General features: G+C 42.2%; 1 protein-coding gene across 1 annotated transcript in view; it reads left to right on the top strand.

Moving 5' to 3' along the window:
* Nucleotides 1-25,068, top strand: part of LOC132394399 (serine/threonine-protein kinase 24-like) — a 71,077-nt gene that overhangs the window by 26,506 nt on the left and 19,503 nt on the right. The window contains exons 4-7 of the mRNA XM_059970484.1: nucleotides 15,883-15,939; nucleotides 17,118-17,226; nucleotides 17,305-17,462; nucleotides 23,118-23,303. Coding sequence (XP_059826467.1) covers nucleotides 15,883-15,939; nucleotides 17,118-17,226; nucleotides 17,305-17,462; nucleotides 23,118-23,303 — 510 coding nt within the window. The remainder of the gene's footprint in view (nucleotides 1-15,882; nucleotides 15,940-17,117; nucleotides 17,227-17,304; nucleotides 17,463-23,117; nucleotides 23,304-25,068) is intronic.

Genomic DNA, 25,068 nt, shown 5'->3' with positions numbered 1-25,068 from the left:
ATGGCTGTAGCTGTAGATTTCAGCTGCAGCAGTTTAAAATGAGAATATTTGAAGATTTCCATCAAAGCTGTTCGTACAAGTAGCCTTCGTAATGGTACCACCAAAAGTTCTTTTCACAATACTGCTATAGAAACATAACATCATAGAAAATAGGTGCAGGAGTAGGCCATTCGGCCCTTCGAGCCTGCACCACCATTCAGTATGATCATGGCTGATCATCCAACAGAACCCTGTACCTGCATTCTCTCCATACCCCCCGATCCCTTTAGCCACAAGAGCCATATCTAACTTCCTCTTAAATATAGCCAATGAACCAGCCTCAACTGTTTCCTGTGGCAGAGAATTCCACAGATTCACCAGTCTCTGTGTGAAGAAGCTTTTCCTCATCTTAGTCCTAAAAGGCTTCCCCTTTATCCTTAAACTGTGACCCTCGTTCTGGATTTCCCCAACATCGGAAACAATCTTCCTGCATCTAGCCTGTCCAATCCCTTTAGAATTTTATACGTTTCAATAAGATCCCCCCTCAATCTTCTAAATTCCAGTGAGTATAAGCCTAGTCAATCCAGTCTTTCTTCATATGAAAGTCCTGCCATCCCAGGAATCAAACTGGTGAACCTTCTCTGTACTTCCTCTATGGCAAGAATGTCTTTCCTCAGATTAGGGGACCAAAACTGCACACAATATTCTAGGTGCGGTCTCACCAAGGCCTTGTACAACTGCAGTAGAACCTCCCTGCTCCTGTACTCAAATCCTTTTGCTATGAATGCCAACATACCATTTGCCTTTTTCACCGCCTGCTGTACCTGCATGCCCACCTTCAATGACTGGTGTACAATGACACCCAGGTCTCATTGCATCTCCCCTTTTCCTAATCGGCCACCGTTCAGATAATAATCTGTTTTCCTGTTCTTGCAACCAAAGTGGATAACCTCACATTTATCCACATTAAATTGCATCTGCCATGAATTTGCCCACAAACCTAACCTATCCAAGTCACCCTACATCCTCTTAGCATCCTCCTCACAGCAAACACCGCCGCCCAGCTTCGTGTCATCCGCAAACTTGGAGATGCTGGATTTAATTCCCTCGTTTAAATCATGAATATATACTGTAAACAACTGGGGTCCCAGCACTGAGCCTTGCGGTACCTCACTAGTCACTGCCTGCCATTCTGAAAAGGTCCCGTTTACTCCCACTCTTTGCTTCCTGTCTGCCAACCTATTCTCTATCCACATCAATACCATAACCCCAATACTGTGTGCTTTAAGTTTGCACACTAATCTCCTGTGTGGGACCTTGTCAAAAGCCTTTTGAAAATCTAAATATACCACATCCACTGACTCTCCCCTATCCACTCTACTAGTTACATCTTCAAAAAATTCTATAAGATTCGTCAGACATGATTTTCCTTTCACAAATCCATGCTGACTTTGTCCGATGATTTCACCTCTTTCCAAATGTGCTGTTATCACATCTTTGATAACTGACTCTAGCATTTTCCCCACCACCGATGTCAGACTAACCGGTCTATAATTCCCCCATTTCTCTCTCCCTCTTTTTTTAAAAAGTGGGGTTACATTAGCCACCCTCCAATCCTCAGGAACTAATCCAGAATCTAAGGAGTTTTGAAAAATTATCACTAATGCATCCACTATTACTTGGACTACTTCCTTAAGCACTCTGGGATGCAGACCATCTGGCCCTGGGGATTTATGTTCCTTTAATCCCTTCAATTTACCTAACACCACTTCCCTACTAACATGTATTTCCCTCAGTTCCTCCATCTCACTAGACCCTCGGTCCCTTACTATTTCTGGAAGATTATTTATGTCTTCCTTAGTGAAGACAGAACCAAAGTAGTTATCCAATTGGTCTGCCATGTCTTTGTTCCCTATGATCAATTCACCTGTTTCTGCCTGTAAAGGACCTACATTTGTCTTGACCAATCTTTTTCTTTTCACCTATCTATAAAAGCTTTTACAGTCTGTTTTTATGTTCCCTGCCAGCTTTCTCTCATAATCATTTTTTCCCTTTCCTAATTAAACCCTTTTGTCTTCCTCTGCTGGTCTCTGAATTTCTCCCAGTCTTCAGGTGTGCCGCTTTTTTTTTTGCTAATTTATATGTTTCTTCTTTGGACTTGATACTATCCCTAATTTCCCTTGTCAGCCACGGGTGCACTACCTTCCCTGGTTTATTCTTTTGCCAAACTGGGATGAACAATTGTTGTAGTTCATCCATGCAATCTTTAAATGCTTGCCATTGCATATCCACCGTCAACCCTTTAAGTATCATTTGCCAGTCTATCTTAGCTAATTCATGTCTCATACCTTCCAAGTTACCCTTCTTTCAAAACCCTGTGTTTTGAGTTACTTTCAAATTTAGAAGTTGACACTTTAAGCCCTTAAGTCTTTGCGTCATTAATAATAGATTTATTGAAAACCACCAATGGCCTCAATACTGATTCCCAGGAACCCTCAGCATTCACCTTTCTCCCATCAGGGAAGCAACCAATCACCATTACTCTGTTACTTGTTTCTTTGCAAACTTGTCACTGTCACTTGTACGTATTATGTGGCACATTATAAAGTCTTCTAGAGGTCCACATCCACTACATTGCCTCATCAAAGAACGGTACTAAATTGGTTAAATACAATTCGTCTTTAACAACGTTAGTGCTGGCTTGCTTTAATTTTTCTGCATGTGACCATTAATCCTGTTTGGATCAATGTTTCTGAAAGCTTTCCCATCACTGAAGCTAAATTCATTGGCCTGTAGTAACTAGGTTTATCCTCTCTGCTTATCCTTGCCTCTTATTCTTGGAGTTGATGAATCTACTTATTGAGGGAGCCAAAAGAGGACCATAACCTGATATGTCCACAAGGGTACATGGGAAATTCCTTTCCCTTGGAGAAATGAGAATTTGGCATTCACCCTTAGAGAGAACAGTTGAATCAAATAGAGGTGTGGTTTTGGTGAAGCTCCATGGACTGTGCCTGCACTTCCCAGTCCCAAGGGGAAAGCAGCATGATTGGGTATCCCTCCCACCTGAGTCAGTTCAATCTTCCTTCCCCCCCCCCCCCCCCCCCCCCCCGGTGTTAGGTAAAAGATACAAAAGGTTGAAGGACAGCTTCTATCCCGCTGTTATCATGCGTTTGAACGGACCATAAAGATGAACTCTTCATCTCCCTATCCATGTCATCATGGTTCTTGCACTTTATTTGTCTACCTGATCCTTCTCTGTCACTAACCCTCTGTTATCATTTCCTTCGTACAAGCTTGATATACTGATGTTTGGAGCGATTTGTGTGGAAGACATGCAAAATTAAGTTCTTCACTGCATTTGGTACATGTGTCAATAATAAACCAGTTCCATTTCTACACAGATTGGAATTAGAAGAGCAGTTTAAAACTTTTCCATTGAGGGGGATGGAGTGCTGATGTCTTGTTACTACTGGACATTGGTGGGACCATACCTGGATTTGGGTACTGTGTTTGGTCTCCTTACTTTGGACGGATTTAATTGGCAAAGATTGACTCATGTAGTGAGGTAATTATCATATAAACAAAGGTTGAATGGGTTGGGTCCATGATCCCTGGAGCTTAGAAGCAAGGTAGTTCTTTTTCTGGGGGCACAGTTTTAAGGTGAGAGGAAAGGGCTTTAAATGGATTTGAGGGGCCTTTTTTTATTCAAAGAGTGGTTGATATCTGGAATGTGCTGTCCGAGGAGGAGGTGGTGCCAATTAAAAGGCAACAAAGAAAACAATGATCCTCCACCTGAAACCCCCTCATGGCATTTACAACCCACCTCAGATCACCATTGACAAGCACCCTTTGTCTGGGCGGTGTCATCTCTAATAATGCTACGTTGACAGTCAATTGGCCAAAGTCAGTAGTGCCTTTGGGCACCTCCAGAAAAATGTGTGGTAGAACTACCAGCTGCCTCCGTCCACAAAAATCCAGGTGTACAGGGCTGCTATTGTCACAACACTGCTATATGGTTCTAAAGCCTGGGTCTGGTACAGCAACTCCGGTTGCTTAAGTGCATCCATCAGCCCTGCTTCTGCTCCATCATGGGTATCAGCTGGCAGGATCGTGTCTCCAACTACGAGGTCCTGGAGAAGGTTCAGCTTCCAAGCATTGAAGCCAATTTGCTGCTCGGGTCACGTGCAGTATCGCGTGGACAGCTCCAGGTTACTGAAAGCTGTACTCTAGGGAGAATTCTCTCAGGGCAAAAGGGAGATTGTGGTGCCCTGTGCAAGAGGTACAAAGACCAACTTAGCACCAGCTCTCTCAGGCAAATATCGAGGCCAATGAGTGGCAGCAGCTGGCTTGTGACAGAGACAGAGATCACTGGAGAAGCCTGATCCATGGTGTGGCCAAGAGTTTTGCCGAATCCAGAGGGCAATTGCTGAAGAGAGGAGGTGAAGCAGCAAGGATCTTACTACCCAAGCACCTACATCCCAGCTGTTCCCCTGTCCTACTGCTCCAGAGTCTGCAGATCCAGAATTGGCCTCTACAGTCACCAACAATCATGCCATTACTCTTGAGGACTCTTCTTCTCTCCTGATCTTCACAAGTGAAGAACCAGCCATCACCATCAGACAGACATAGAAGGATGTGGTGGGCAAGTGGACTTTGATTAGATGGTCAGATTAGATTAGAAAGGTCAGCATAGGTGTGGTGGGCTGAATGGCTTGTTTCTGTGCTGTATGACTCAAAGTTGGCATAGTGGGAGCAGCCTTGCAGAGCTGAAGGGTAAGTGACATGTTCTGGTCCCATAAATAGATACCAAGTACTAAACGTGTATTTATGTGACACTTGTCATTTGGTGAATTCTGATAGGACTTGAGCCTTTTAATAAATATTAAAAATCAGTTAATATAATCCACTATCAGGATTAATGCACAGTAGATGATTATGCTAAAACAGATTAGTTGCAAAACCAGATATCCCATTGTTTTTCTGTGTTTTTATTGTCAGCTTTTGGACAGTGCAGTGAGAGGTTATTCTTTTCTCTCTCCTAATCCAACCATCTCCCATCACCCCATCTCTTTCCCCCTCCCTCACTCACTGTTGTTAAATACTTACACACTCCTCTCACTGGTTCCCCTCTCCATGTCCCTCCCATTATCCCTCGCTGCACCTTTTCCTCATTGGATTCCATCATCTTTAGCCCTTTGACACTTCTACCCATCACCTCCTAGCTTCTGAGGTAATTTCTTCTCTCTCACTCTCATCTGGATCCACCTATCAACTGTCAGTTCTTGTTCCACCCCATCAACCATTTTATACCATCTATCTCTGTTTCTGGTGACAGAGTTCCCAGGTACCCACAATTAATACTGTGATTCAAGCACGTAAATTTTCCAACTTGTTAATAGATCAGCTATGGATATGCTAAGTGATGGTATGCATCGAGTCTGCAAGCTTCCTCAATCAACATTGTCTATTTGAAACAAGCCCAATTAAATAACCCACTGTCTTAAACTGCACCTCTTGAGCAGTTAGCCCAGGTGTTGTGGCTGGCATCTTGTGCTCTACAGATTGTGTCTGTTTTCAAAGTTGCTCTTTCAACTTAAAACTGATTATTGCTTGAAATTTACAGTAAGAACTCAAGGCTGTCTCCTGTTAACAAGCAGCAGCTAAAGAAAGAATATTAGAAGTTTAACTTAATCAAAATACAACACTCTGTCTTTACAAGTGGCAGCTGTTATATTTACAAAGCTGAGTTTGGCAAAAACAAGAGGCCTCCTTTGATTCTGGATGGTGAATATCCATCACAAAGGAAAAATCCGAAGGAGAGATATGAATGTCAAAAATAGTAATGGCACAAGGCAAGAGGAATCTAATAGAGCAAGTAGTGGCTTTGCAGAGCTGGTATATGTGCAGGAACTTGGTCCATCTCTCTCCTGTAATGACTGGTTTGGTGTGTGTCTGACAGTCATTAGTGTCACTGAGCTTAGACTTCCAGCCTCTGGACTTATTTGCTTTTGTAACTTATTAGTGTTTAAAAATTGTTTAATTTCTAAGACAAGTGTTTAAAAATTGATGACTTTCCTGCTCTGTGAGAGTTTCAAGCTCCTCTAATGCCTTTCTTACAAAATTGATGTGTTGCCTCATTTCAGTTGTATTTTGAACAACAAACCTCCTACAAATCAGATATCACCCATATTTGTCTCTGTGAAAACAAAACCTAAAAGTTTATTGACTGAGTGCCATCAGAAATATGTTGGTACGATCTACAAAGCCACATTTACAATTAAAATAATATTTGTTCTTAAATTTCAGCAAGGAAAGCATTTGAAAAGCAAGTTGATTAAGAGCAGAAAACAGAGCTTAGGATCATCTAGGAGGCAGAGCATTTGATAGACATGACTTTTGAGCAGGTGGTTACACTCAGAGTGCAGACTTCGGGGAGTAGATGGGTGAACACCGACAGAGGTAAAGGGAGAAGGAAGTCAGTGTAGGGTCCCCTGTGGCCATTCCCCTAAGCAACAGGTATACCCCTTTGGTACTGCTGTGAGGGTTGACCTACCTGGGCAAGGCAGCAACAGCCAGACTGTGGTCAGCTCTGAGCCTCAGAAGGGTAGGGTGAAGTCAGGCGGAACAGTGGTCATAGGGGACTTGATAATTAGGGGAACATATAGGAGATTCTGCAGCAGCAAAAGTATTGCCACGATAGCATGTTGCCTCCCGGGGGCTAGGGTCCAGGATGTCTCTGAGTGGTTGCAGAATATTCTTGAAGGGGAGGGTGAGCTGCAGGGGGTTGTGGTACATGTTGGTACCAGTGACATAGGGAGGAGAGGGGTAGAGGGCCTGCACAGTAAGTTGAGGGAGTTAGGAAGGAGACTGAAGAGGAAGGGTGATCTCCGCATTACTCCCAGTGCCACGAGCTAGTGAAGGTCAGAACAGGAAGATAGCACGGGTGAATGAGTGGCTGAGGAGATGGTGCAGGGGGCAGAGTTTCAAGTTCCTGGATCATTGGAACCTTTTCTGGGCAAGGGGTGACCTGTACAAGTGGGGTGGATTGCACTTGAACTGGAAGGGAACCAGTATCCTGGGAGGGAGGTTTGCTAATGCTTTTGGGAAGGGTTTAGACTAGACTTGCAGTGGGGGTGGGGGTTAGGAACTGAAGTGAAGAGGCAGAGGATGGGGCAGTTGACACACAAGTAGTGACTGCTTGTAGGGAGTTTAAGAGGAAGGACAGGCAGGTGGTGGAGCAAAGAAGCACTCGGCCAGATGGTTGGAGATGTGTCTATTTTAATGCAAAGAGCATCAGAAGCAAGGCAGATGAACTTGGAGCATGGATCAATACATGGAACTATGACCATTACAGAAATTTGGATGTCTCGGGCAGGAATGGTTGCTGATTGTGCCGGGCTTTAGATGTCTCAAAAAGGACAGGGAGGGAGGCAAAAGAGGTGAGGGAGTGGCACTGCTAATCAAGGATAGAATCATGGCTGCAGAAAATGAGGAAGTCATGGAGGGATTGTCTGCTGTCATTTGGGTGGAAGTCAGAAACAGGAGGGGACAATTACTCTACTGGATGTTTTTTTATATACCCCTCCCCCCATAGTAGCAGAGACATTGAGGAGCAGATAAGGAGGCAGATTCTGGAATGGCACATTGATATTAGGATCAGCGTGATGGGTAATATTTCGTAATATTGACTGTCCTCTCCTGAGGGCAATGGGTTTAGGTGTGTTCAGGAAGGTTTCCTGATGCTATATGTAGATAAGCCAACTAGAGGAGAGGCTTTACTTGATTTGGTATTGGGAAAAGAACCTGGTCAGGTGTCAAATCTCTCGGTGGGAGAGCATTTTGGAGATAGTGATCACAACTCTTATCTCTTTTACCATGGTGCTGGAGAGGGATAGGAGCAGACAATTTTGGAAAATGTTTAATTGGGGTAGGGGGAAATATGATGCTATTAGGCAGGAATTTGGGAACATAAATTGGGAGCATATGTTCTCAGGGAAACACACGGCTGAAGTGAGATAAATGTACAGGGAACGTTTGCAAGGCGTTCTGCATAGGTATGTTCCATTGAGGCAGGGAAAGGATGGTAGGGTAAAAGAACCATGGTATACAAAGGATGTAGAAAGTCTCGTTAAGAAGAAAGGAAAAACTTAATGAAAGGTTTAAGAAGCTAGGTACTGTTAGAGCTCTAGAAAATTGCAAGGGTGCCAGGAAAGAACTCAAGAATAGAATTAAGAGAGCTAGAAGGGGACACGAGAAGGTCCTGGAGAGCAGGCTTAAGGAAAACCTCAAAGCTTTATACAAGTATGTGAAGAGCAAGATGATGAGCATTGTAAGGATAGAATCAATTAGGAGTGACAGTGGAAGCATTTGTATGGAGCCAGAGGAAGTAGTGGATGTACTTAATGAATACTTTGCTTCAGCATTTACCAGTGAAAAGGATCTTAGCAATCGTGGAGATGACTTGGAGAAAACTGAAAAGCTTGAGTGTTTAGACATTAAGAAAGAGGATGTGCTGGAGCTTTTGATAGGTATTAAGCTCGATAAGTTACTGGGACTGGATGAGATATACCCCAGGCTACTGTAGGAAGCGTGGAAGCAGGTTGTTGAGCCTCTGGCAATGATCTTTACATCACCAATAGGGATGTGAGAAGTACCAGATTGGAAGGTTGCAAACATCGTTCCCTTGTTCAAGAAAGGGAGTAGAGATAACCCAGGAAATTATAGACCAGTGAGTCTTACTTCAGTGGTGGGCAAGTTGTTGGAGAAGATCTTGAGAGGCAGGATTTATGAGCATTTGGAGAGATATAATCTGATTAGGGATAGTCAGCATGGCTTTGTCAAGGGCAGGTTGTGCCTTACAAACCTGATTGAATTCTTAGAGGATGTAACAAAACACATTGATGAAGGTAGAGCGGTAGATATAGTGTATATGGATTTCGGTAAGGCATTTGATAAGGTTCCCTGTGCAAGGCAGTAATGAGACATGGGATCCAAGGAGACCTTGCTTTGTGAATCCAGAACTGGCTTACCCATAGAAGGCAAAGGGTGGATGTAGATGGTTCATATTCTGCATGGAGGTCGGTGACCAGTGGTGTTCTGCGGGGATCTGTTCTGGGACCCCTGTTCTCTGTGATTTTTATAAACAGTCTGGATGAGAAAGTAGAAGGTTGGGTTAGTAAGTTTGCTGATGACACAAAAGTTGTGTCCACTGTATATAGTCTGAGGATTGTCGGGGGTTACAGCAGGACATCGGTAGGATGCAGAACTGGCCTGAGAAGTGGCAGATGAGTTCAACCCAGGTAAGTGTGAATTGGTTCATTTTGGTAGGTCCAATTTGAAGACAGAATATAATATTAATGGTAAGACTCTTGGCAGTGAGAAGGATCCGTGAGATCTTGGGGTCCATGTCCATAGGACACTCAAGGTTGCTACGCAGGTTGACAGTGTTGTTAAGAAGGCATATGGTGTGTTGGCCTTTGTCAGCTGTGGGATTGAGTTCAAGAGCCGTGAAATAATGTTACAGCTATGCAAGACCTTGGTCAGACCCCACTTGGAGTACTGTGCTCAGTTGTGGATACTATAGAAAGAACGCAGAGCAGATTTACAAGGATGTTGCCTGGTTTGGAGTGCGTGCCTTAAGTCAAATCAAATTAGTTTTTATTGTCATTTCGACCATAACTGCTGGTACAGTACACAGTAAAAACAAGACAACATTTTTCAGGACCATGCTGCTACATGAAAACAGTACAAAAACTACACTGAACTATGTGAAAACAACACAGAAAAAAACTACACTAGACTACAGATCTACCCAGGACTGCGTAAAGTGCATAAAACAGTGCAGGCATTACAATAAATAATAAATAAGACAATAGGCACAGTAGAGGGCAGTAAGTTGGTGTCAGTCCAGACTCTGGGTATTGATGAGTCTGATAGCTTGGGGGAAGAAACTGTTACATAGTCTGGTCGTGAGAGCCTGAATGCTCCGGTGCCTTTTCCCAGATGGCAGGAGGGAGAAGAGTTTTTATGAGGGGTGCATGGGGTCCTTCATAATGCTGTTTGCCTTGCGGATGCAGCGTGTACTGTAAATGTCTGTAATGGCGGGAAGAGAGACCCCGATGATCTTCTCAGCTGACCTCACTATCCGCTACAGGGTCTTGCGATTTGAGATGATGCAATTTCCGAACCAGGCAGTGATGCAGCTGCTCAGGATGCTCTCAATACAACCCCTGTAGAATGTGATGAGGATGGGGGGTGGGAGATGGACTTTCCTTAGCCTTATGAAAGTAGGTTGAGTAAACTTGGCCTTTTCTCCTTGGAGCGACGGAGGATGAGAGGTGACCTGATAGAGGTGTATAAGATGATGAGTGGCATTGATTGTGTGGATAGTCACAGGCTTTTTCCCAGTGCTCAAATGGCTTACACAAGGGGGCATACAGTGTCATGCAAAAGTTTGAGCACTCCTGGTCAAAATTTCTGTTACTGTGAATAGCTAAGCAAGTAAAAGATGGCCTGATTTCCAAAAGACATAAAGTTAAAGATGACACATTTCTTTAATATTTTAAGCAAGATTATTTTTTATTTCCATCTTTTACAGTTTCAAAATAACAAAAAAGGAAAAGGGTGTGAAGCAAAAGTTTGAGCACCCTGCATGGTCAGAACTTAGTAACACCCCCTTTGGCAAGTGTCATAGCTTGTAAACGCTTTCTGTAGCCAACTTGGAGTCTTTCAATTCTTGTTTGGGGGATTTTTGCTCATTCTTCCTTGCAAATTCTTGGGCCGTTTTGCATGCACTGCTCTTTTGAGGTCTACCACAGATTTTTGATAATGTTTAGGTCGGGGGACCGTGAGGGCCATGGCAAAACCTTCAGCTTGTGCCTCTTGAGGTAGTCCATTGTGGATTTTGAGGTGTGTTTAGCATCATTATTCTGTTGTAGAAGCCATCCTCTGTTCATCTTCAGCTTTTTTACTGATGATGTGATGTTTGCTTCCAGAATTTGCTGGTATTTAATTGAATTCATTCTTCCCTCTACCAGTGAGTTGTTCCCCATGCCACTGGCTGCAACACATGACCAAAGCATCATCAATCCACCTTCGTGCTTAATAGTTGGAGAGGTGTTCTTTTCATGAAATTCTGCACCCTTTTTTCTCCAAACATACCTTTGCTCATTGCAGCCAAAAAGTTCTATTTTAACTTCATCAGTCCACAGGACTTCCGTTTCCTAAATGCATCAGGCTTGTTCAGGTGTTCCTTTGCAAACTTCTGATGCTGAATTTTGTAGTGAGGACGCAGGAAAGGTTTTCTTCTGATGACTGTTCCATGAAGGTCATATTTGTGCAGGTGTTGCTGCACAGTAGAACAGTGCACCACCACTCCAGAGTCTGCTAAATCTTCCTGAAGGTCTTTTGCAGTCAAACGGGGGTTTTGATTTGCCTTTCTAGCAATCCTACGAGCAGTTCTCTGGGAAAGTTTTCTTGGTCTTCCAGACATCAACTTGACCTGTACCATTCCTGTTAGCTGCCATTTCTTAATTACATTACAAACTGAGGAAACAGCTACCTGAAAACACTTTATCTTCTTACAGCCTTCTCCTGCTTTGTGGGCATCATTTATTTTAATTTTCAGAGTACTAGGCAGATGCTTAGAGGAGCTCATGGCTGCTGATTGTTAGGTCAAGGTTTGAGAAGTCAGGGTATTTATAAAGCTTTGAAATTTGCATCAACTGGCCTTTCCTAACGATGACTGTGAACAAGCCATAGCCCTAACAAGCTAATTAAGGTCTGAAACCTTGGTAAAAGTTATCTGAGAGCTCAAATCTCTTGGGGTTTCCAAACATTTGCATGGTGCTCCTTTCTTTTTTTCACTCTAAAATTGTACAAAACAAAAATAATACACTGATCTTGCTTAAAATGTTGAAAAGAATGTTTCGTCTTTGACTTTATGACTTTTGGAGATCAGTTCATCTTCTACTCACTTAACTATTCACAGTAACAAAAATTTTGACCACGGGTGCCCAAACTTTTGCATGTTACTGTAGTGGGTGAGTGGAATGCACTGCCAGCAATGGTGGTAGAGGCTGATACAATGGGGTCTTTTAGATAGGTACATGGATCTTAGAAAATTGGAGGGCTATTTGCTAGAGTAAATCTCGGCAGTTTCTAGAGTAGGTTACATGGTCAGCACAACATTATGGGCCGAAGGGCCTGTAATGTGCTGTGGATGCCTATGTTATGTGTTCTAAAACACTGATAATAGTTAGCAACTCGGGTACCAGTTAATAATGTTAGTGCTTTGGAATTGATTATAGATAGAATGATATATCTTGTGATGTACTCAGACACATCATCAGTGATGTAAATCGGGATCACAGAGTGTTTCAGGTCTTCCAACATCAGCCACTCAGGACGACCCAGCCAGGGTTGATCAGGCCTTGAATTCTGCCGAGTAGCATTCTGCCTCAGATCACTCCTGACCCACAGCCATCTCGAGGCTTGCTCTGCTGCCTCGATTGACCAGCAAACCCTCTGAAGCCCACCTCTATGGGCATACATTGTGCCTGCCACCCTGTGCTGAAGCACTCCTCCACCAAGTCTTGGTACTTTGTCTTATTCCTTTCATAGGCCTCCTCTATCTTGGCTTCCCATGCTCCAACATGACCACCTGTCCAATGACTGGCCTAAGCATGGTTGAGGAGGTGTGCTCAGGAAATATGAGCTATTTTCCTGGATTGACTCTCAATTGCCAGTCCTTTGCTGTTCCTGGAAGGCCACATGCTCTTTGGCTTGGATTTGAGTGTGCTGGTGCTTCAGCCTTGCCCCAGCAGTAGAGGTTCACTGGGCTTGACTAGATGTCATACACCGGATCAGGAACTTGATGTGGTGGGGTTCAGCTCGCCAAATTTCCTACCAGGATACGTTGCACTCTGGTCCCATCTTGTTGGTGCATGCCAGCAATCTTGATTAAAGTTAGTTGATCTTTGTCCTTCCCTCCTTCCTCAACAAATGAAGTCTGAGCTGCTGAGTATGCCCAGTATTTTCTGTTTTTATTTCAGATTTCTGCTTTTTTTTTTGTCTTTGACTCTTACCTTGCTACCACTGAAGAAATTATTGATTTGCTATGTCAAATTCTAAAGAAGTGTGTGACGCGCAAAAGAACTGCTGGTTCATTTAATGCAGAATGGCTTAATGAAACAGTAAAAACTGCTACAACGTAAGCTCATGAGGCCAGGAACGTGCAGCTGCAAGAAATATTTATGTACAATACAGAAACTGGTGTTACCTGTGTGTATTGTCGTGATGCCAAATTGCTAGAGAACTTGCAAGTGGGATGAAGTGGGGTGGTGTTTGGAAACTTGACTTTTTAAAGCGTCATTTAGGAAGCAAATCACATGTGGACAGTGTGCAAAACCTCTGGTGAGAACGTCCTTCATTACCTGCTGCAGGTTTGGTGTGTATATTTTGTGAAAATGCATATGGACGAGAGCGAAAACAATCAAACCCAGAGGAAATCAACGGTTCTTATTTACAGTGTTTTGCTAGCTGTTAAAATGAGTACCTCTCTATATAAAATTCAGTGTGCTCATGTTGTTGTCACTGGGCAAAAAATTGTACAGCACAAGATTGTGCATATTGGTCATTACAAATTGGAGGGACTGTTGTTTCCCTCCTCCCCTTTCTTCCACTCTCTTCTGCTGTTAGATTCTTTCTTCTTCGGCCGTTTACTTTTTCCACCTTATCTTTTGTCAGCTTCTTACTTCTTTCCCTTCACCATAAGACAGAAATGCTGCTGCAAGTAATGTTTTCATTACAGTTATGCATATGGCAATAAATTTGACCTCTATAGAGTTATAGCATTTTGATAGGCATGGACGAGTTTGGCTGTAGGGCCTGTATTGTATGACTAAAAGAACTTAAACAACAAAATGTTTGTCTTTGGTCATACCTGCCAGTTCCTTTTTGTGCAAACAGAGAAGGATTAAATTGAGCCAGTATCATAGGGGGACAAGTTGCAGCAGAGATGGATGATACTGACAAGAAAATAAAGTATCTGAAGTTATCAATATACAGCCTGGAAGCAAAAGATTTAACTGTTCTTCCCACAGGTGCTGCTTCATCTGCTGAATGTTTTCAGCATTTCTGATTTTATTTTGCATTTCCAGAATCTGCATTTTTCCTTATTCTTTTGCTTCTGCGTCTCATTCCTTGGTCCTCAGTAAGTTGTTATTAGCTCAACCCCCATTAAGTTACATGCTAAAATAACATGGCAAGAAACCACTTGTTCTGCAGTGAGGCAGCATCAGAAGCGGGAAGCATGAGTCAGCTGTACTGTCCCTTGTGCTATTTTGTTCTTTTTGAATTGGTAAATCTAGCATTGCCTGAATTGAGAAATGTCTTGGTATAAGAGAATGATAACTACACAGGAGCCTTTGCAGGTCTTTGGATCTATGCCTTCTGTCTGTAAGAGCAATACAACTACTTCCACACGTCTTTTCCTAATGTTGTATCTTTTTTCTGTTCAAGTGCTGCTCTAAATCTTGGATCATTCCGTCAGGCTGTGCAGTCAGTATTTGAGTGATCTGATAAGACCCCATAACATCCTCAAAAATGCACGTCCACTTTTGTTCTGTCGGCTGCAGCCCAGCAAGTCAATTTCTGGCTTCTGAGTCAGAGGTTTTGGCTCCTAGTTCCATTTGAGAGACCTGAGCACAAATGTCCACAAGTGGACACTTTGATGCTAGTTTGATGGAGTATTATGTTGTTGGGGGTTGTGGGTGGTTTACAGGCATGGTGAAGGTACCCTCCATTTCAAGGGCCTGTACAAAGGAGCACTGCAGGGGTAGTACAGAAGATTGTGCAGAGCTGTAGAAGGTGCAGTATTGAGGGAGTTCATCACAGTCAGAAGTTGTATTTTTTGGACTGGGCTTAAAACAAGCCCCCATCAATTTTCGTATAATAAAGAATAGAAATAGGAAGGCCTGGAAACAATCAACAGGTCAGGCGGTAGGTTTGGAAAAAGAAGCAGAGTCAATATTTCAGATCTTTGCCCCTTCATCAGATGGTTGAAAGATCGTGAGTCAGGATGCGATCTTCAGCATTCAGGGCAATATTTTTAGTTCACAATTTTGCATTCACATCTTGCTTTATATTTTCTCTCCATTTTCATTTCAGAATATTTTCTTCTCCCCTTCCTGTCTCCTCTTTAATAATTGCTAAACGCGGTACATTTGTGTAGACTAAAAATCGCCTCAAAATTGTTTTCGAGGGAATTTGGACAAGTTTTCTCTACCAGCTGGAAGGCAACTGCAGTGTCTTCAGCAACTGCAAGTTAAGGCTTGATCATTTGTTATGGGAATTGATTTGCAATTCTCAGTAATTAAACTACTCATAGTGAACAATTATCTGCAGAACAGTACAGTGCAGGAACAGGTCCTTTGACCTATCATGTCTTTGCCACCATGCAGCCAGTCTAAACAAATCCCGTATGACTTAGATGATCCACATCCCTCTATCCCCTAAATGGGTGTGATACAGGATGAATATAAATCTGTGATTAATGGTCGATGTCGACTTGGTGGGCTGAAGGACCTGTTTCAATGTTGTATCTCAAAATGAGTAACAAACAAAACTCTAGCATGGCGTATTGTGAGAAACCCCTGACTGGGAGTGGAATGGTTCTGTATCAATGAGCAATTTAATTGGGCAAGTGATGAATGGAGAATCCTGGAAGAGAAAGAATTCAAGGAAGCAGATAGCTTCAGAGCTGAGGGACGTAATTGCAAATAGCTGACTGCTTGATAACTTGCAATTAGAAATCCATGATGTGTATGAATCCAGTGTTTGATGTTCCTTGCTATGTGATTAACTCTGTAGGCATATTTTAATAATTCTTTTCATGCACAGGATACAAAATTATGGATTATAATGGAATATCTAGGTGGTGGCTCTGCTTTAGATTTGGTAAGTATTTTTTCAAATGTTGTTATTAAATATTCATTAGAAAACCATTTTTATATGGAATTAATCATTGCAAGGCTATTGTACCATGAAGATTATCCTTGTGACATTGCCCAGACTAGGTTTTGTAAGTTTTATTAAAAAACCAAATAGATATTCAAGGGTTTAAAAGGCAATGAAATGAGAGAGTTGTTGGTGTCAGTTGCCATTTGCAGTTGAAACCACCAAGTGATTTATGGTATAATTTTGATTGTCATTTTTAAAACTGTTTTCTGGCTGTACAGTTTTAATGAAGATTGTTACTCAGTGAAGCATTTAGATTTTTAGAAGTGTATTGACATAATTATGTTTGGAGCAATTTAAATTTATTCCACCCTTATTGGAATAGAAGTTACATTTCTCTCCAAGTGGGCAGGGGGGTTTTGTTTATTTCCTTGAGTCAGTGGTGTTGCTGCCTCACAGCTAAGACATCCTGACCTTCAGTGAAGGTTGCGCATGCTACTTGTGACCACGTGACTTCCCTCCAGGTGCTCCTGCATTTTCAAGATGCGCTGGTTAATTACCTGCTTTAAACTAGTGTAGCTGATGGTAGGAGAATCAAGGAAAATTTGTGAGAGAAAAATTGACTGGGGACCATGGGGTTGGGATTGATGGTCTGACTGCCAAACTCAGTTAGCTAAATATTCCATGTTGTAAGGGAATGCACAAAAACATTTGCATTGGAAACTTGCCTTTGAGGAATGGAAGGTCTTTAAAACCCCCAATGGAATGGATATATTTGAATGAGAAATTCAAAGTATATGCCCAAGGAATAGAAACGTGCGTGGAAATATACTAAGGAAGCTCGTTCAGATAGGCTCTTTATTCAGCCTTGAATAGGATTGAAAGAGATGAAGTACACTTCCACTAGGATAATACAAGAGTTGCAAGAGTTGAATTGAAAATATTTACTTGGCTGTGTATTTTTGCATGGAAGGGATTAATGAATGGGTCATTGGAGTTGGTAGGATGTTCTTTTGCTAAATCAATTATAGGATTTATAGAATCGAGATGAGTTAAAATGAAGGTCATGATCTTCATGAAGGGCCAACCAAGTTAGAGGAGCTGATTGGTTCTCTATTGCTATGATGCATTCTAGTGTATTCTTTATCAGTAATATTGATTGTAATTTTTCTCTCCAGCTGGAACCTGGATCACTGGATGAATACCAGATTGCAACAATACTAAGGGAAATCCTAAAAGGTCTTGAATATTTGCACTCAGAGAAAAAAATCCACAGAGATATCAAAGGTAGGAAATGCAGAGGTAATTATCAGACAAATGATAGTGCAGGAGGCTCTCGTTGATTTTAGTGTTGCCTTTTTCCAGCGGCCAACGTCTTGCTATCGGAGCAAGGTGAAGTGAAGCTGGCGGATTTTGGAGTGGCTGGGCAGCTGACGGACACGCAGATAAAGAGAAATACTTTTGTGGGTACGCCGTTCTGGATGGCACCTGAAGTTATCAAGCAGTCAGCTTATGATTCCAAGGTATGTCTTCCTCCCAGAATGATTACTGCTGAGCGTATGATTTGTGGATGCCATTGGCTTGTGTTGTTGGGTGTTGCAAGCAGTGTCAATATGTATTACTTGTCACCATTTGTCCTTGATCTAGTAGCTTCCTGGGTCGTTTAAAGTGGCATTTAAAAGTCAACCTTGGGAGTCAGGTATAGGTTAGGATCACAGAATTACTTTCCTCAAAAGATATTTTTCCATAATATACCAGATGAGTATTCAAACAATCTAGTTGTTTTCATGCATCCATTACTGGCATCTCTGTTTTATCCTAGATTTAGTTAACAATATTAATTCCCCAACTGTCATTGTGGTGGGATTTGAATGCACATTTCCAAATGTTGGTCCCTGCTTCTGATTTACTTTGGAACAATACCTGATAAGACACTGCATGAGCTGCAGCTCTTTGTTGGTGTTTCAGATTTCAGATTCAGATTTATTTATCACATGTACATCGAAATATAATGTGCTTTTTGTGTTCACAACCAAGGATGTGCTGGGGGAAGGCCAGAAATGTCACCACACTTTCTGGAGCCAGCGTGTATACCCACAGTGTTCAGCAGAACAACAGAAGGACAGGCCTGCGACCCCAGGACAGCTTGCCTCCAGTCCTTGGCCCCGTAATCTCAGACTCGTAGATATTGGGCCTCCTTTGGACAAACTGACTCAGGGGCTTCAACATTTGGACCTCTACCCTTATGACTCCCTGACTTCAGCTTGCAACTTTTGGGCTTTTACCTCCAGACTCAACGAGCTCTGAAATTCAACTTCCTGCTTTGCTAACCTCTGGGTATTGAGCCCAAGATTCACCAATCACAGGTTTGACCTTCTGGCCTTGACTTCCAGACTTCTGACCCTGGATGCCATCATCAGTGGTTAAGTTCAAATTTCTGTAATAAAGAAGCCTGCAGTGTTCCTCTTTTGACCACCATCCTCTATTAATATAAGTTTTCCAATTTCTGGCTTTCTCAGTCTTAACTCGCCTTGTTCCCTTCTGCTTATCTATTAGAAGTTCCTTGTCAAGCGATGCAAAAAATTTCCAATTGCACCGTTGTGCTGAAGAGTAACTTTTTCTGAAATCCCATCCAATCATGTGAGTCTTTGCATTCTCTCTGGTCCTTTAGTGCTAGCACCTTGCACATTCTGGGTTCCATTACAGTGGCACAACTATTAGAACTGGCTCAGCTCAAGAGACGTGGGTTCAATCCTGACTCAGAAATGCTGTCTTTGTGGAGTAGACACACTTTGTCTGAGACCAGGTGGCTTTCCTGGGAGTGTTGTTGTATTCTTCCCCCCCCCCCCCCCCCCACATGTTATGGACATCTGAGTTGACCTGGTATGATGGAATCTGGAGAGAGTTGATGGAAATATGGGGAGCTTGAAAACATTGGGATTATTGCAGGATTTGTGTAAACAGGATTTGATTGTTGGCACAGACACTGGGCTGAAGAGCTTTTTTTCCCATTCTGTATATTTCAGTGGTGTCTGACATATATCGCCAGTGTTCTTTCCTTCAGTTGCCTGGATTCCTCTTAAATCTCTATCTTCATTAAACCAACAGAAACAACCTCTTTTTTTCATTCCTTATCCCCTTAAATGACTTGGTGTTGGATACACAAACAGACTGCTGGAGAACCAATCTGATGCAGGTTTTGACCTGAAACATTAGAAGATCATTTCCTCTTGACAGATGCTGCTTGACCTGCTGAGTTCCTCCAGCCGATTGTTTGTTGCTGCAGAAACTGCAGTCTCTTGTGTTTCCTGGTGTTTGAAGAGTGCTGCCTTGAAGTGCCTTGGGATGCCTTACTAAGTAAAATCATCATATTAGTCTTTTGCAGATGAGTAATGATTTCTGTATAAGCTAGAATTTTGGCCAAGCTGTTCTGGTTGACTGAATCATGTCGGCAGAAAGTGGCTGAGCAGAAGGTGTGTTCACATAAAAAAAAGCTGGGTAGGATATTAAGAAATAACTGATAAAACACTGGTTAGATCTCAGCTAAAATATTGTGCACCATTCTGAACATTCTGCTTACAGTATTGTCACAGGGATAAGGAACCTTATTTCTCTGGGCTGGCTAGAGGAATTGGGTTTGTTCGAAGTTCAAAGTATATTTATTATCAAAGAATGTATACATTATACAACCTTGACATTCCTCTCATTACAGGCAGCCACAGAAATACCCAAAAGAACACATTTTTAAAAAAAAATCAAACACCCGAGGTGCAGAGAGGAGAAAAAAAACAAATGTGCAAACAATAAAAGTAAGCAAGTGGCATTCAGAAGAAAAGTGAGTCCATAGATTTGACAACCAGAGCAGGCCTCAGCCTCAGATCGTGGAGTGGCGAGCAGAACCGGCTTTTATAGCGTCTTTTATAGCGACACGCTGCCCTTCAAACCATCTGGTCATGTGTTTACATTGTCCAAACATTGGGTCATTCCTTGCTCTAGGACCCTGTCGTATCGATATACTCTGCCACCATGTTTCGACCCATACCTGACCTTTCCAAATAGGCCTGGCACCTATCAAACCTTGCTCTCGTTTAGGTGGATGGGTCTCAAACCTGCCTCTCATCTGCTCCAAATTTACTCTATTCTACTCACCCCGACTTTGCCTCAAACGTGCCTCAATCTTGCCTCAACTTAGCCTTGCACCCGTGCACTTCACCCTTCAACTCAGGCTCGCCTTTGCTCGCCCCTCTATTGTTAGCAGTGAACATGTACCATGGATTTTACAAGAAGAAGTGTTATTAATAAAATATTTAGTTGTGGTCTTTGTTTTGTTTGCCATTAGTAAACAGTCGCTGGGTTACACCAGCGCCATCTTAAACTGGATAAATCATGCAAACAGTAAAAGTAAGCCAATAAACATTCAGAACTGAAGTTCACAAAACAGAATCCACAAATATGAATCCAGTCCCAGGTTATCCAGGAACCTATTAGTTGCAGGCCACTGTTGTCCTCAGAAGTTTAAAAAATCTAAATTGGTATTGGTTTTTATTATTAGCACATATACCAAGATCTGTGAAAATCTTGCATACTGTTCATACAGACTGGATCTTTACAGAGTGCTTTGAGCTAAAGTAAAGTGAAACAGTAACAATGCAAAATAAATTCTTAAAAGCTACTGAAAGAGTGCGGGTGGACAATAAAGTGCAAGATCATAATGAGCCTCTTGTGAGGATCTCGCCCTACAAGATGTGTGTTCAAGAGTCTGATGGGACAATGGGATAGAAGCTGTCCTTGAGCCTGATGGTACATGCTTTCAGACATTTGTATCTTTTGTCCAGTGGCAGAGGAGAGAAGAGAGAATGTCCAGTGTAGGTGGGGTCTTTGATTATGTTAGCTGCTTTACTGAAGCAGTGCCAAACATAGAGTGATAGAGGGGAGGCTGTTTCTTGTGATGTGCTGAGCTGTGTCCGCAACTCGGCAGTTTCTCGCGATCATGTATATGGCAGTGCTATACCATGCCATTATGCATCCAGATTGAATGCTTTATATGGTGCACCAATTAAAAATTGGTAAGGGTCAATGGGGATGTGCTGAGTTTCTTTAGTCTCTTGAGGAGGTTAATGGGCTGTTGAGCTTTCTTGGCCGTGACATCAACATGATGAGACTAGGACCAATGTTCCCACTTAAGAGCTTGAAACTCTCAACCCACTCCAGCTCAACACCGTTAATGTGCACGATTTCCCTGTCTGAAGTCAATGATGAGCTCCTACTCGCAAATTAAAAATTGAGAAATTGTTTCCCGTGGCGGTAAGTTTGGTCACCAGAGTGAATGATTTAAGGTTGTTAGAATAAAAACCAGAAAGGAGGAGTGTGCATTTTAACAATAGATTAGAATGTTTGGAATGACTTCAGAAGTTGTGGCTAGTGCGGTTTCAAAAGTAATTTTCAGAAGTCTTCTGAATAAGTCTTTGCACAGATACATTCGGCTAAATGGCCTTCTGTGCTGCTATGTTTTTGATATAAAGCAATAGAAGGGTATTCTGAAGCACAGAGGCATAGAAAAGATTGACGTCACTGTATAGTGCATTCTGCTCTTCATGAAGAGCTAGTTTACTTGACGGATGGGTGAAAATAAAGACAGTTCTGGGTCAGTGGGCCCCTTGGTGTGGGTTGAACTTCTGCAGACTGCCTCAATTGTTGAATGAAGTAGAAGTAGCCCTTCATTTGCCCTTCATGAGCCATGGGATCCTGGGAAACCTGGCTGCGTGGATACAGAATTGGCTTGTCTATAGAAGGCAGAGGGTGGTAGTGTGGAGTCTTCTGCCTCGTGGTTGCTGACCAGTGCTTTTCTGCAGGGATCTGTTCTGTGATCCCTGCTCGTTACAAGTTTTATAAATGACTTGGAAGGGTGAGTTGGTAAGTTTGCAGATAATACGAAGGTTGGTCGTGATATTTTCAGGATGCAGAGCTGGGCAAGTGACCGGTGGAGTTCAACCTGGAAAAGTGTGAAGTGATTCATTTTGGAAGGTCAAATTTGAAGGCAGTCTACAGGGTTAATGGTAGAGTTCTTCACAATTTGGAGGAACAGAGGAATCTTATTGCCTTAAGGGTGTGTTAGCTTTCAGTAGTCAGACTGAGTTCAGGAGCTGCAAGGTAATGTTGCAACTCTAACTCTGGTTGGACCACACTTGGAATATTGTTTTCATTTCTGGTTGCCCTGTTATAGGAAGGATTTGGAAGCTTTATAGAAGGTACAGAGGAAATATACCAGGATGCTGTCTGGACATTGAGGGCTTGTCTTAGGAGGTAGTTGAGCGAGCTAAGGCTTTTCTGTTTGGGTTGAAGAAGGGTGAGAGGTAACTTGATGAAGGTGTACATGATGATGAGATGTGTAGATAGAATGGATAGCCAGAGACTTTTTCCCAAGGGTAGAAATGGATAATACCTGGGAGCGAAATTTTAGATGATTGGAGGAAGGTTATGGGGGTGGGAGGGGGGGGGGAATGTTCCATACACAGAGTTGGGTGGTGAGTGAAATACCCTGTCAGGGGTAGTGGTAGAGACGGATACATTAGAGTCATTTAAGAAACTTATATAGGCATATGGATGATAGAAAAATAGAGTTGTGTAGGAGGAAGGGTAGGTTAAAAAGTTAGCACAACATTGTGGACTGAAGGACCTGTAGTGTGTTGTAATGTTCTATGTTTTTACCCCCCTTATTGGGTTCTGGGCATTTGTAAAGATTGGGGTGTTGAACACTGAGGCATTCTGGGGCAGCTCATCCAGGTGAGTAAGGGGCGGTATGGTAGTGTAGCTGTTAGCCCAATGCTATTACAGTGCCAACGACTTGTGGGCTCAGTTCTGCCGCTGTCTTAAGGAATTTGTCCATCCTCCCCATGACTGGTGGGTTTCCTCCCACATTCCAAAAGACATTAATTGGTCACATGGGTATAATTGGGTGCTGCACTCTCGTTGAGCTGAAGGGGCCCATTATTGTGCTGTATCTTTAAATAAATACATGAAAAGCGGTCTGCATGTTATAAACAAGAACTTGTATTTTGGACATTATTAGAAGAAAGAGTAGAAGGGATAACTTGGCAGCTTGAACCAGTGATAATATCTAACCCCATGTTCAGACTTGTGAAAGTGACATTTGATTTCCCTTTATTGTGTTTGTACAGGCTGACATCTGGTCTTTGGGAATAACTGCAATAGAGCTCACAAAAGGAGAACCACCGCATTCAGAGCTGCATCCAATGAAAGTTTTATTTCATATTCCAAAGAACAATGCGCCAACGTTGGAGGGAAATTACAGCAAGTCTTTAAAAGAATTTGTGGAAGCATGCTTGAATAAAGAACCAAGTTTTGTAAGTAGATTTAAGCTTAATGTTTTTTCCCCAAAACCTTGGCTTTGAGAAACAGCACAGTCAATTTTTCCCACGTGCTTACAGTTCTTTTCCACTGGCTTTGTGTTGGGCATTTTCACTGGACGATGCACTCATCACTTTCCAATAATTATACCAACTCTCCATTGCAGAATTGAAGGCTTTGCCCTTTGAATGAAGCACTAAGTTGAAATTCTGCTTTGTCCATTCCTTTGGATTGGAACGTGCCATAGGGAGAAGTGGGAGTTAGTTGTTCAGCCCCTTGAGCCTGGTCCTCCACTCAACTAGGTGACCTTCTACCTCAAAGGCATTTTCTATTTTGTCTGTTGATCCCTTTAATGTCCAGAAGTCCATCTTTGAATGCAGTCACTGAGTAAGCCTCCATTGACTGCAAAACAAATTTCATATAGTTTGTTAGTCATGGAAAATCTGATTCAAATGATTTATCATCCTAAGTAGAGTCTGTATTTATTTCTGTCCTAAATTGCCACCCCTTTATTTTGAGATTGCAGCAGAAGAACAGTAGTATTTCCAGATGCTCTAGTCCATTATTTAGTCTTCAGGCAATACTTAAAAAGCAATTATCTGATTACTGTCACATGGTAAGGGTAAGAACATAAAACCACAGGAGCAGGAGTATGCCACTGGGCCCAACCAGCCTGCCTCACCATTCAGTATGATCATGGCTGATGTATGCTGCCTCAGTTGCTCTTCTGTGCATGTTCCCTATAATGTTCAATTTCCCAACCTTTCAACTGTTTGTCTACCTACATCTAATGTTCTGATCTCCACCACTTTCGGAGGCAGAGAATTCAAGAGATTCACCTCTGAGAGAAGTTGCTATGCACCTCAATCCTTAGAGGATTGGAAAGCTTTTAAAAAGCAACAGAAGGCAACTAAAAAAGCCTTACAGAGAGAAACAATGAAATATGAAGGTAAGTAAGCCAATGATATAACAGAAGATACCAAAAGTTTTTTTGGATATATAAAGATTAAAAGAAAGATGAGAATAGATATTTGACTTCTGGAAAATAACATTGGAGAGGTAGAAATGGTGGATAAAGAAATGATGGAAGAACTTTAAGTATCTTGGGTCAGTCTTCTATGGAAGTACATTCGGCCCTCCGTATGTGCGGATTCAACTAACCGTGGATCGGGAAAACCCGGAAATTCTCTCTCCAGCACTAATTGCTTGAGCATGTACAGACTGTTTTTTCTTGTTATTATTCCCTAAACAATACAGTATAATAACTATTTACATAGCATTTACATTGTATTAGGTATCATAGGTAATTTAGAAATGACTTATAAGTACAGGCAGTCCCCGGGTTATGAATGAGTTCCATTTCCGAGTCCGTCTTTAAGTCGGATTTGAGGTCGGAACAGGTACATCCGGTATTATTTAGCGTCAGTTAGTCAAACTTTTTACTTAGTATATACTATATACTTTACCTTTCTATGCATATAAAACACTTAAGAAACATACGTATTTCAATAATTTAACCACTGCGTTGCTTAGTAATAATTGTAGCTTTCATTGGGGCAGGGCCTTTCACTTTCTCCATTAAAATTGTTCCGATCGTTGACCGACTGTAGCCTAACGCTTTTCCAATGACCGATGATGTTTCACCTCTTTCCGATTGCTTTATTACTTCCACCTTATTTTCAGTCGCAATCGTGATTATTTTCGTGAACAGAAACACTGCAGATTCAGAGCTGCGCCGCCATGTCTTAATGTCCACTGCAC

The sequence above is a fragment of the Hypanus sabinus genome, chromosome 5 (genome assembly GCF_030144855.1).
Source record: "Hypanus sabinus isolate sHypSab1 chromosome 5, sHypSab1.hap1, whole genome shotgun sequence".
NCBI classification, from domain to species: Eukaryota; Metazoa; Chordata; class Chondrichthyes; order Myliobatiformes; family Dasyatidae; genus Hypanus; species Hypanus sabinus.
The sequence above is the reverse complement of the archived record's forward strand: the minus strand, read 5'-3'. Positions and strand labels throughout refer to the sequence as shown.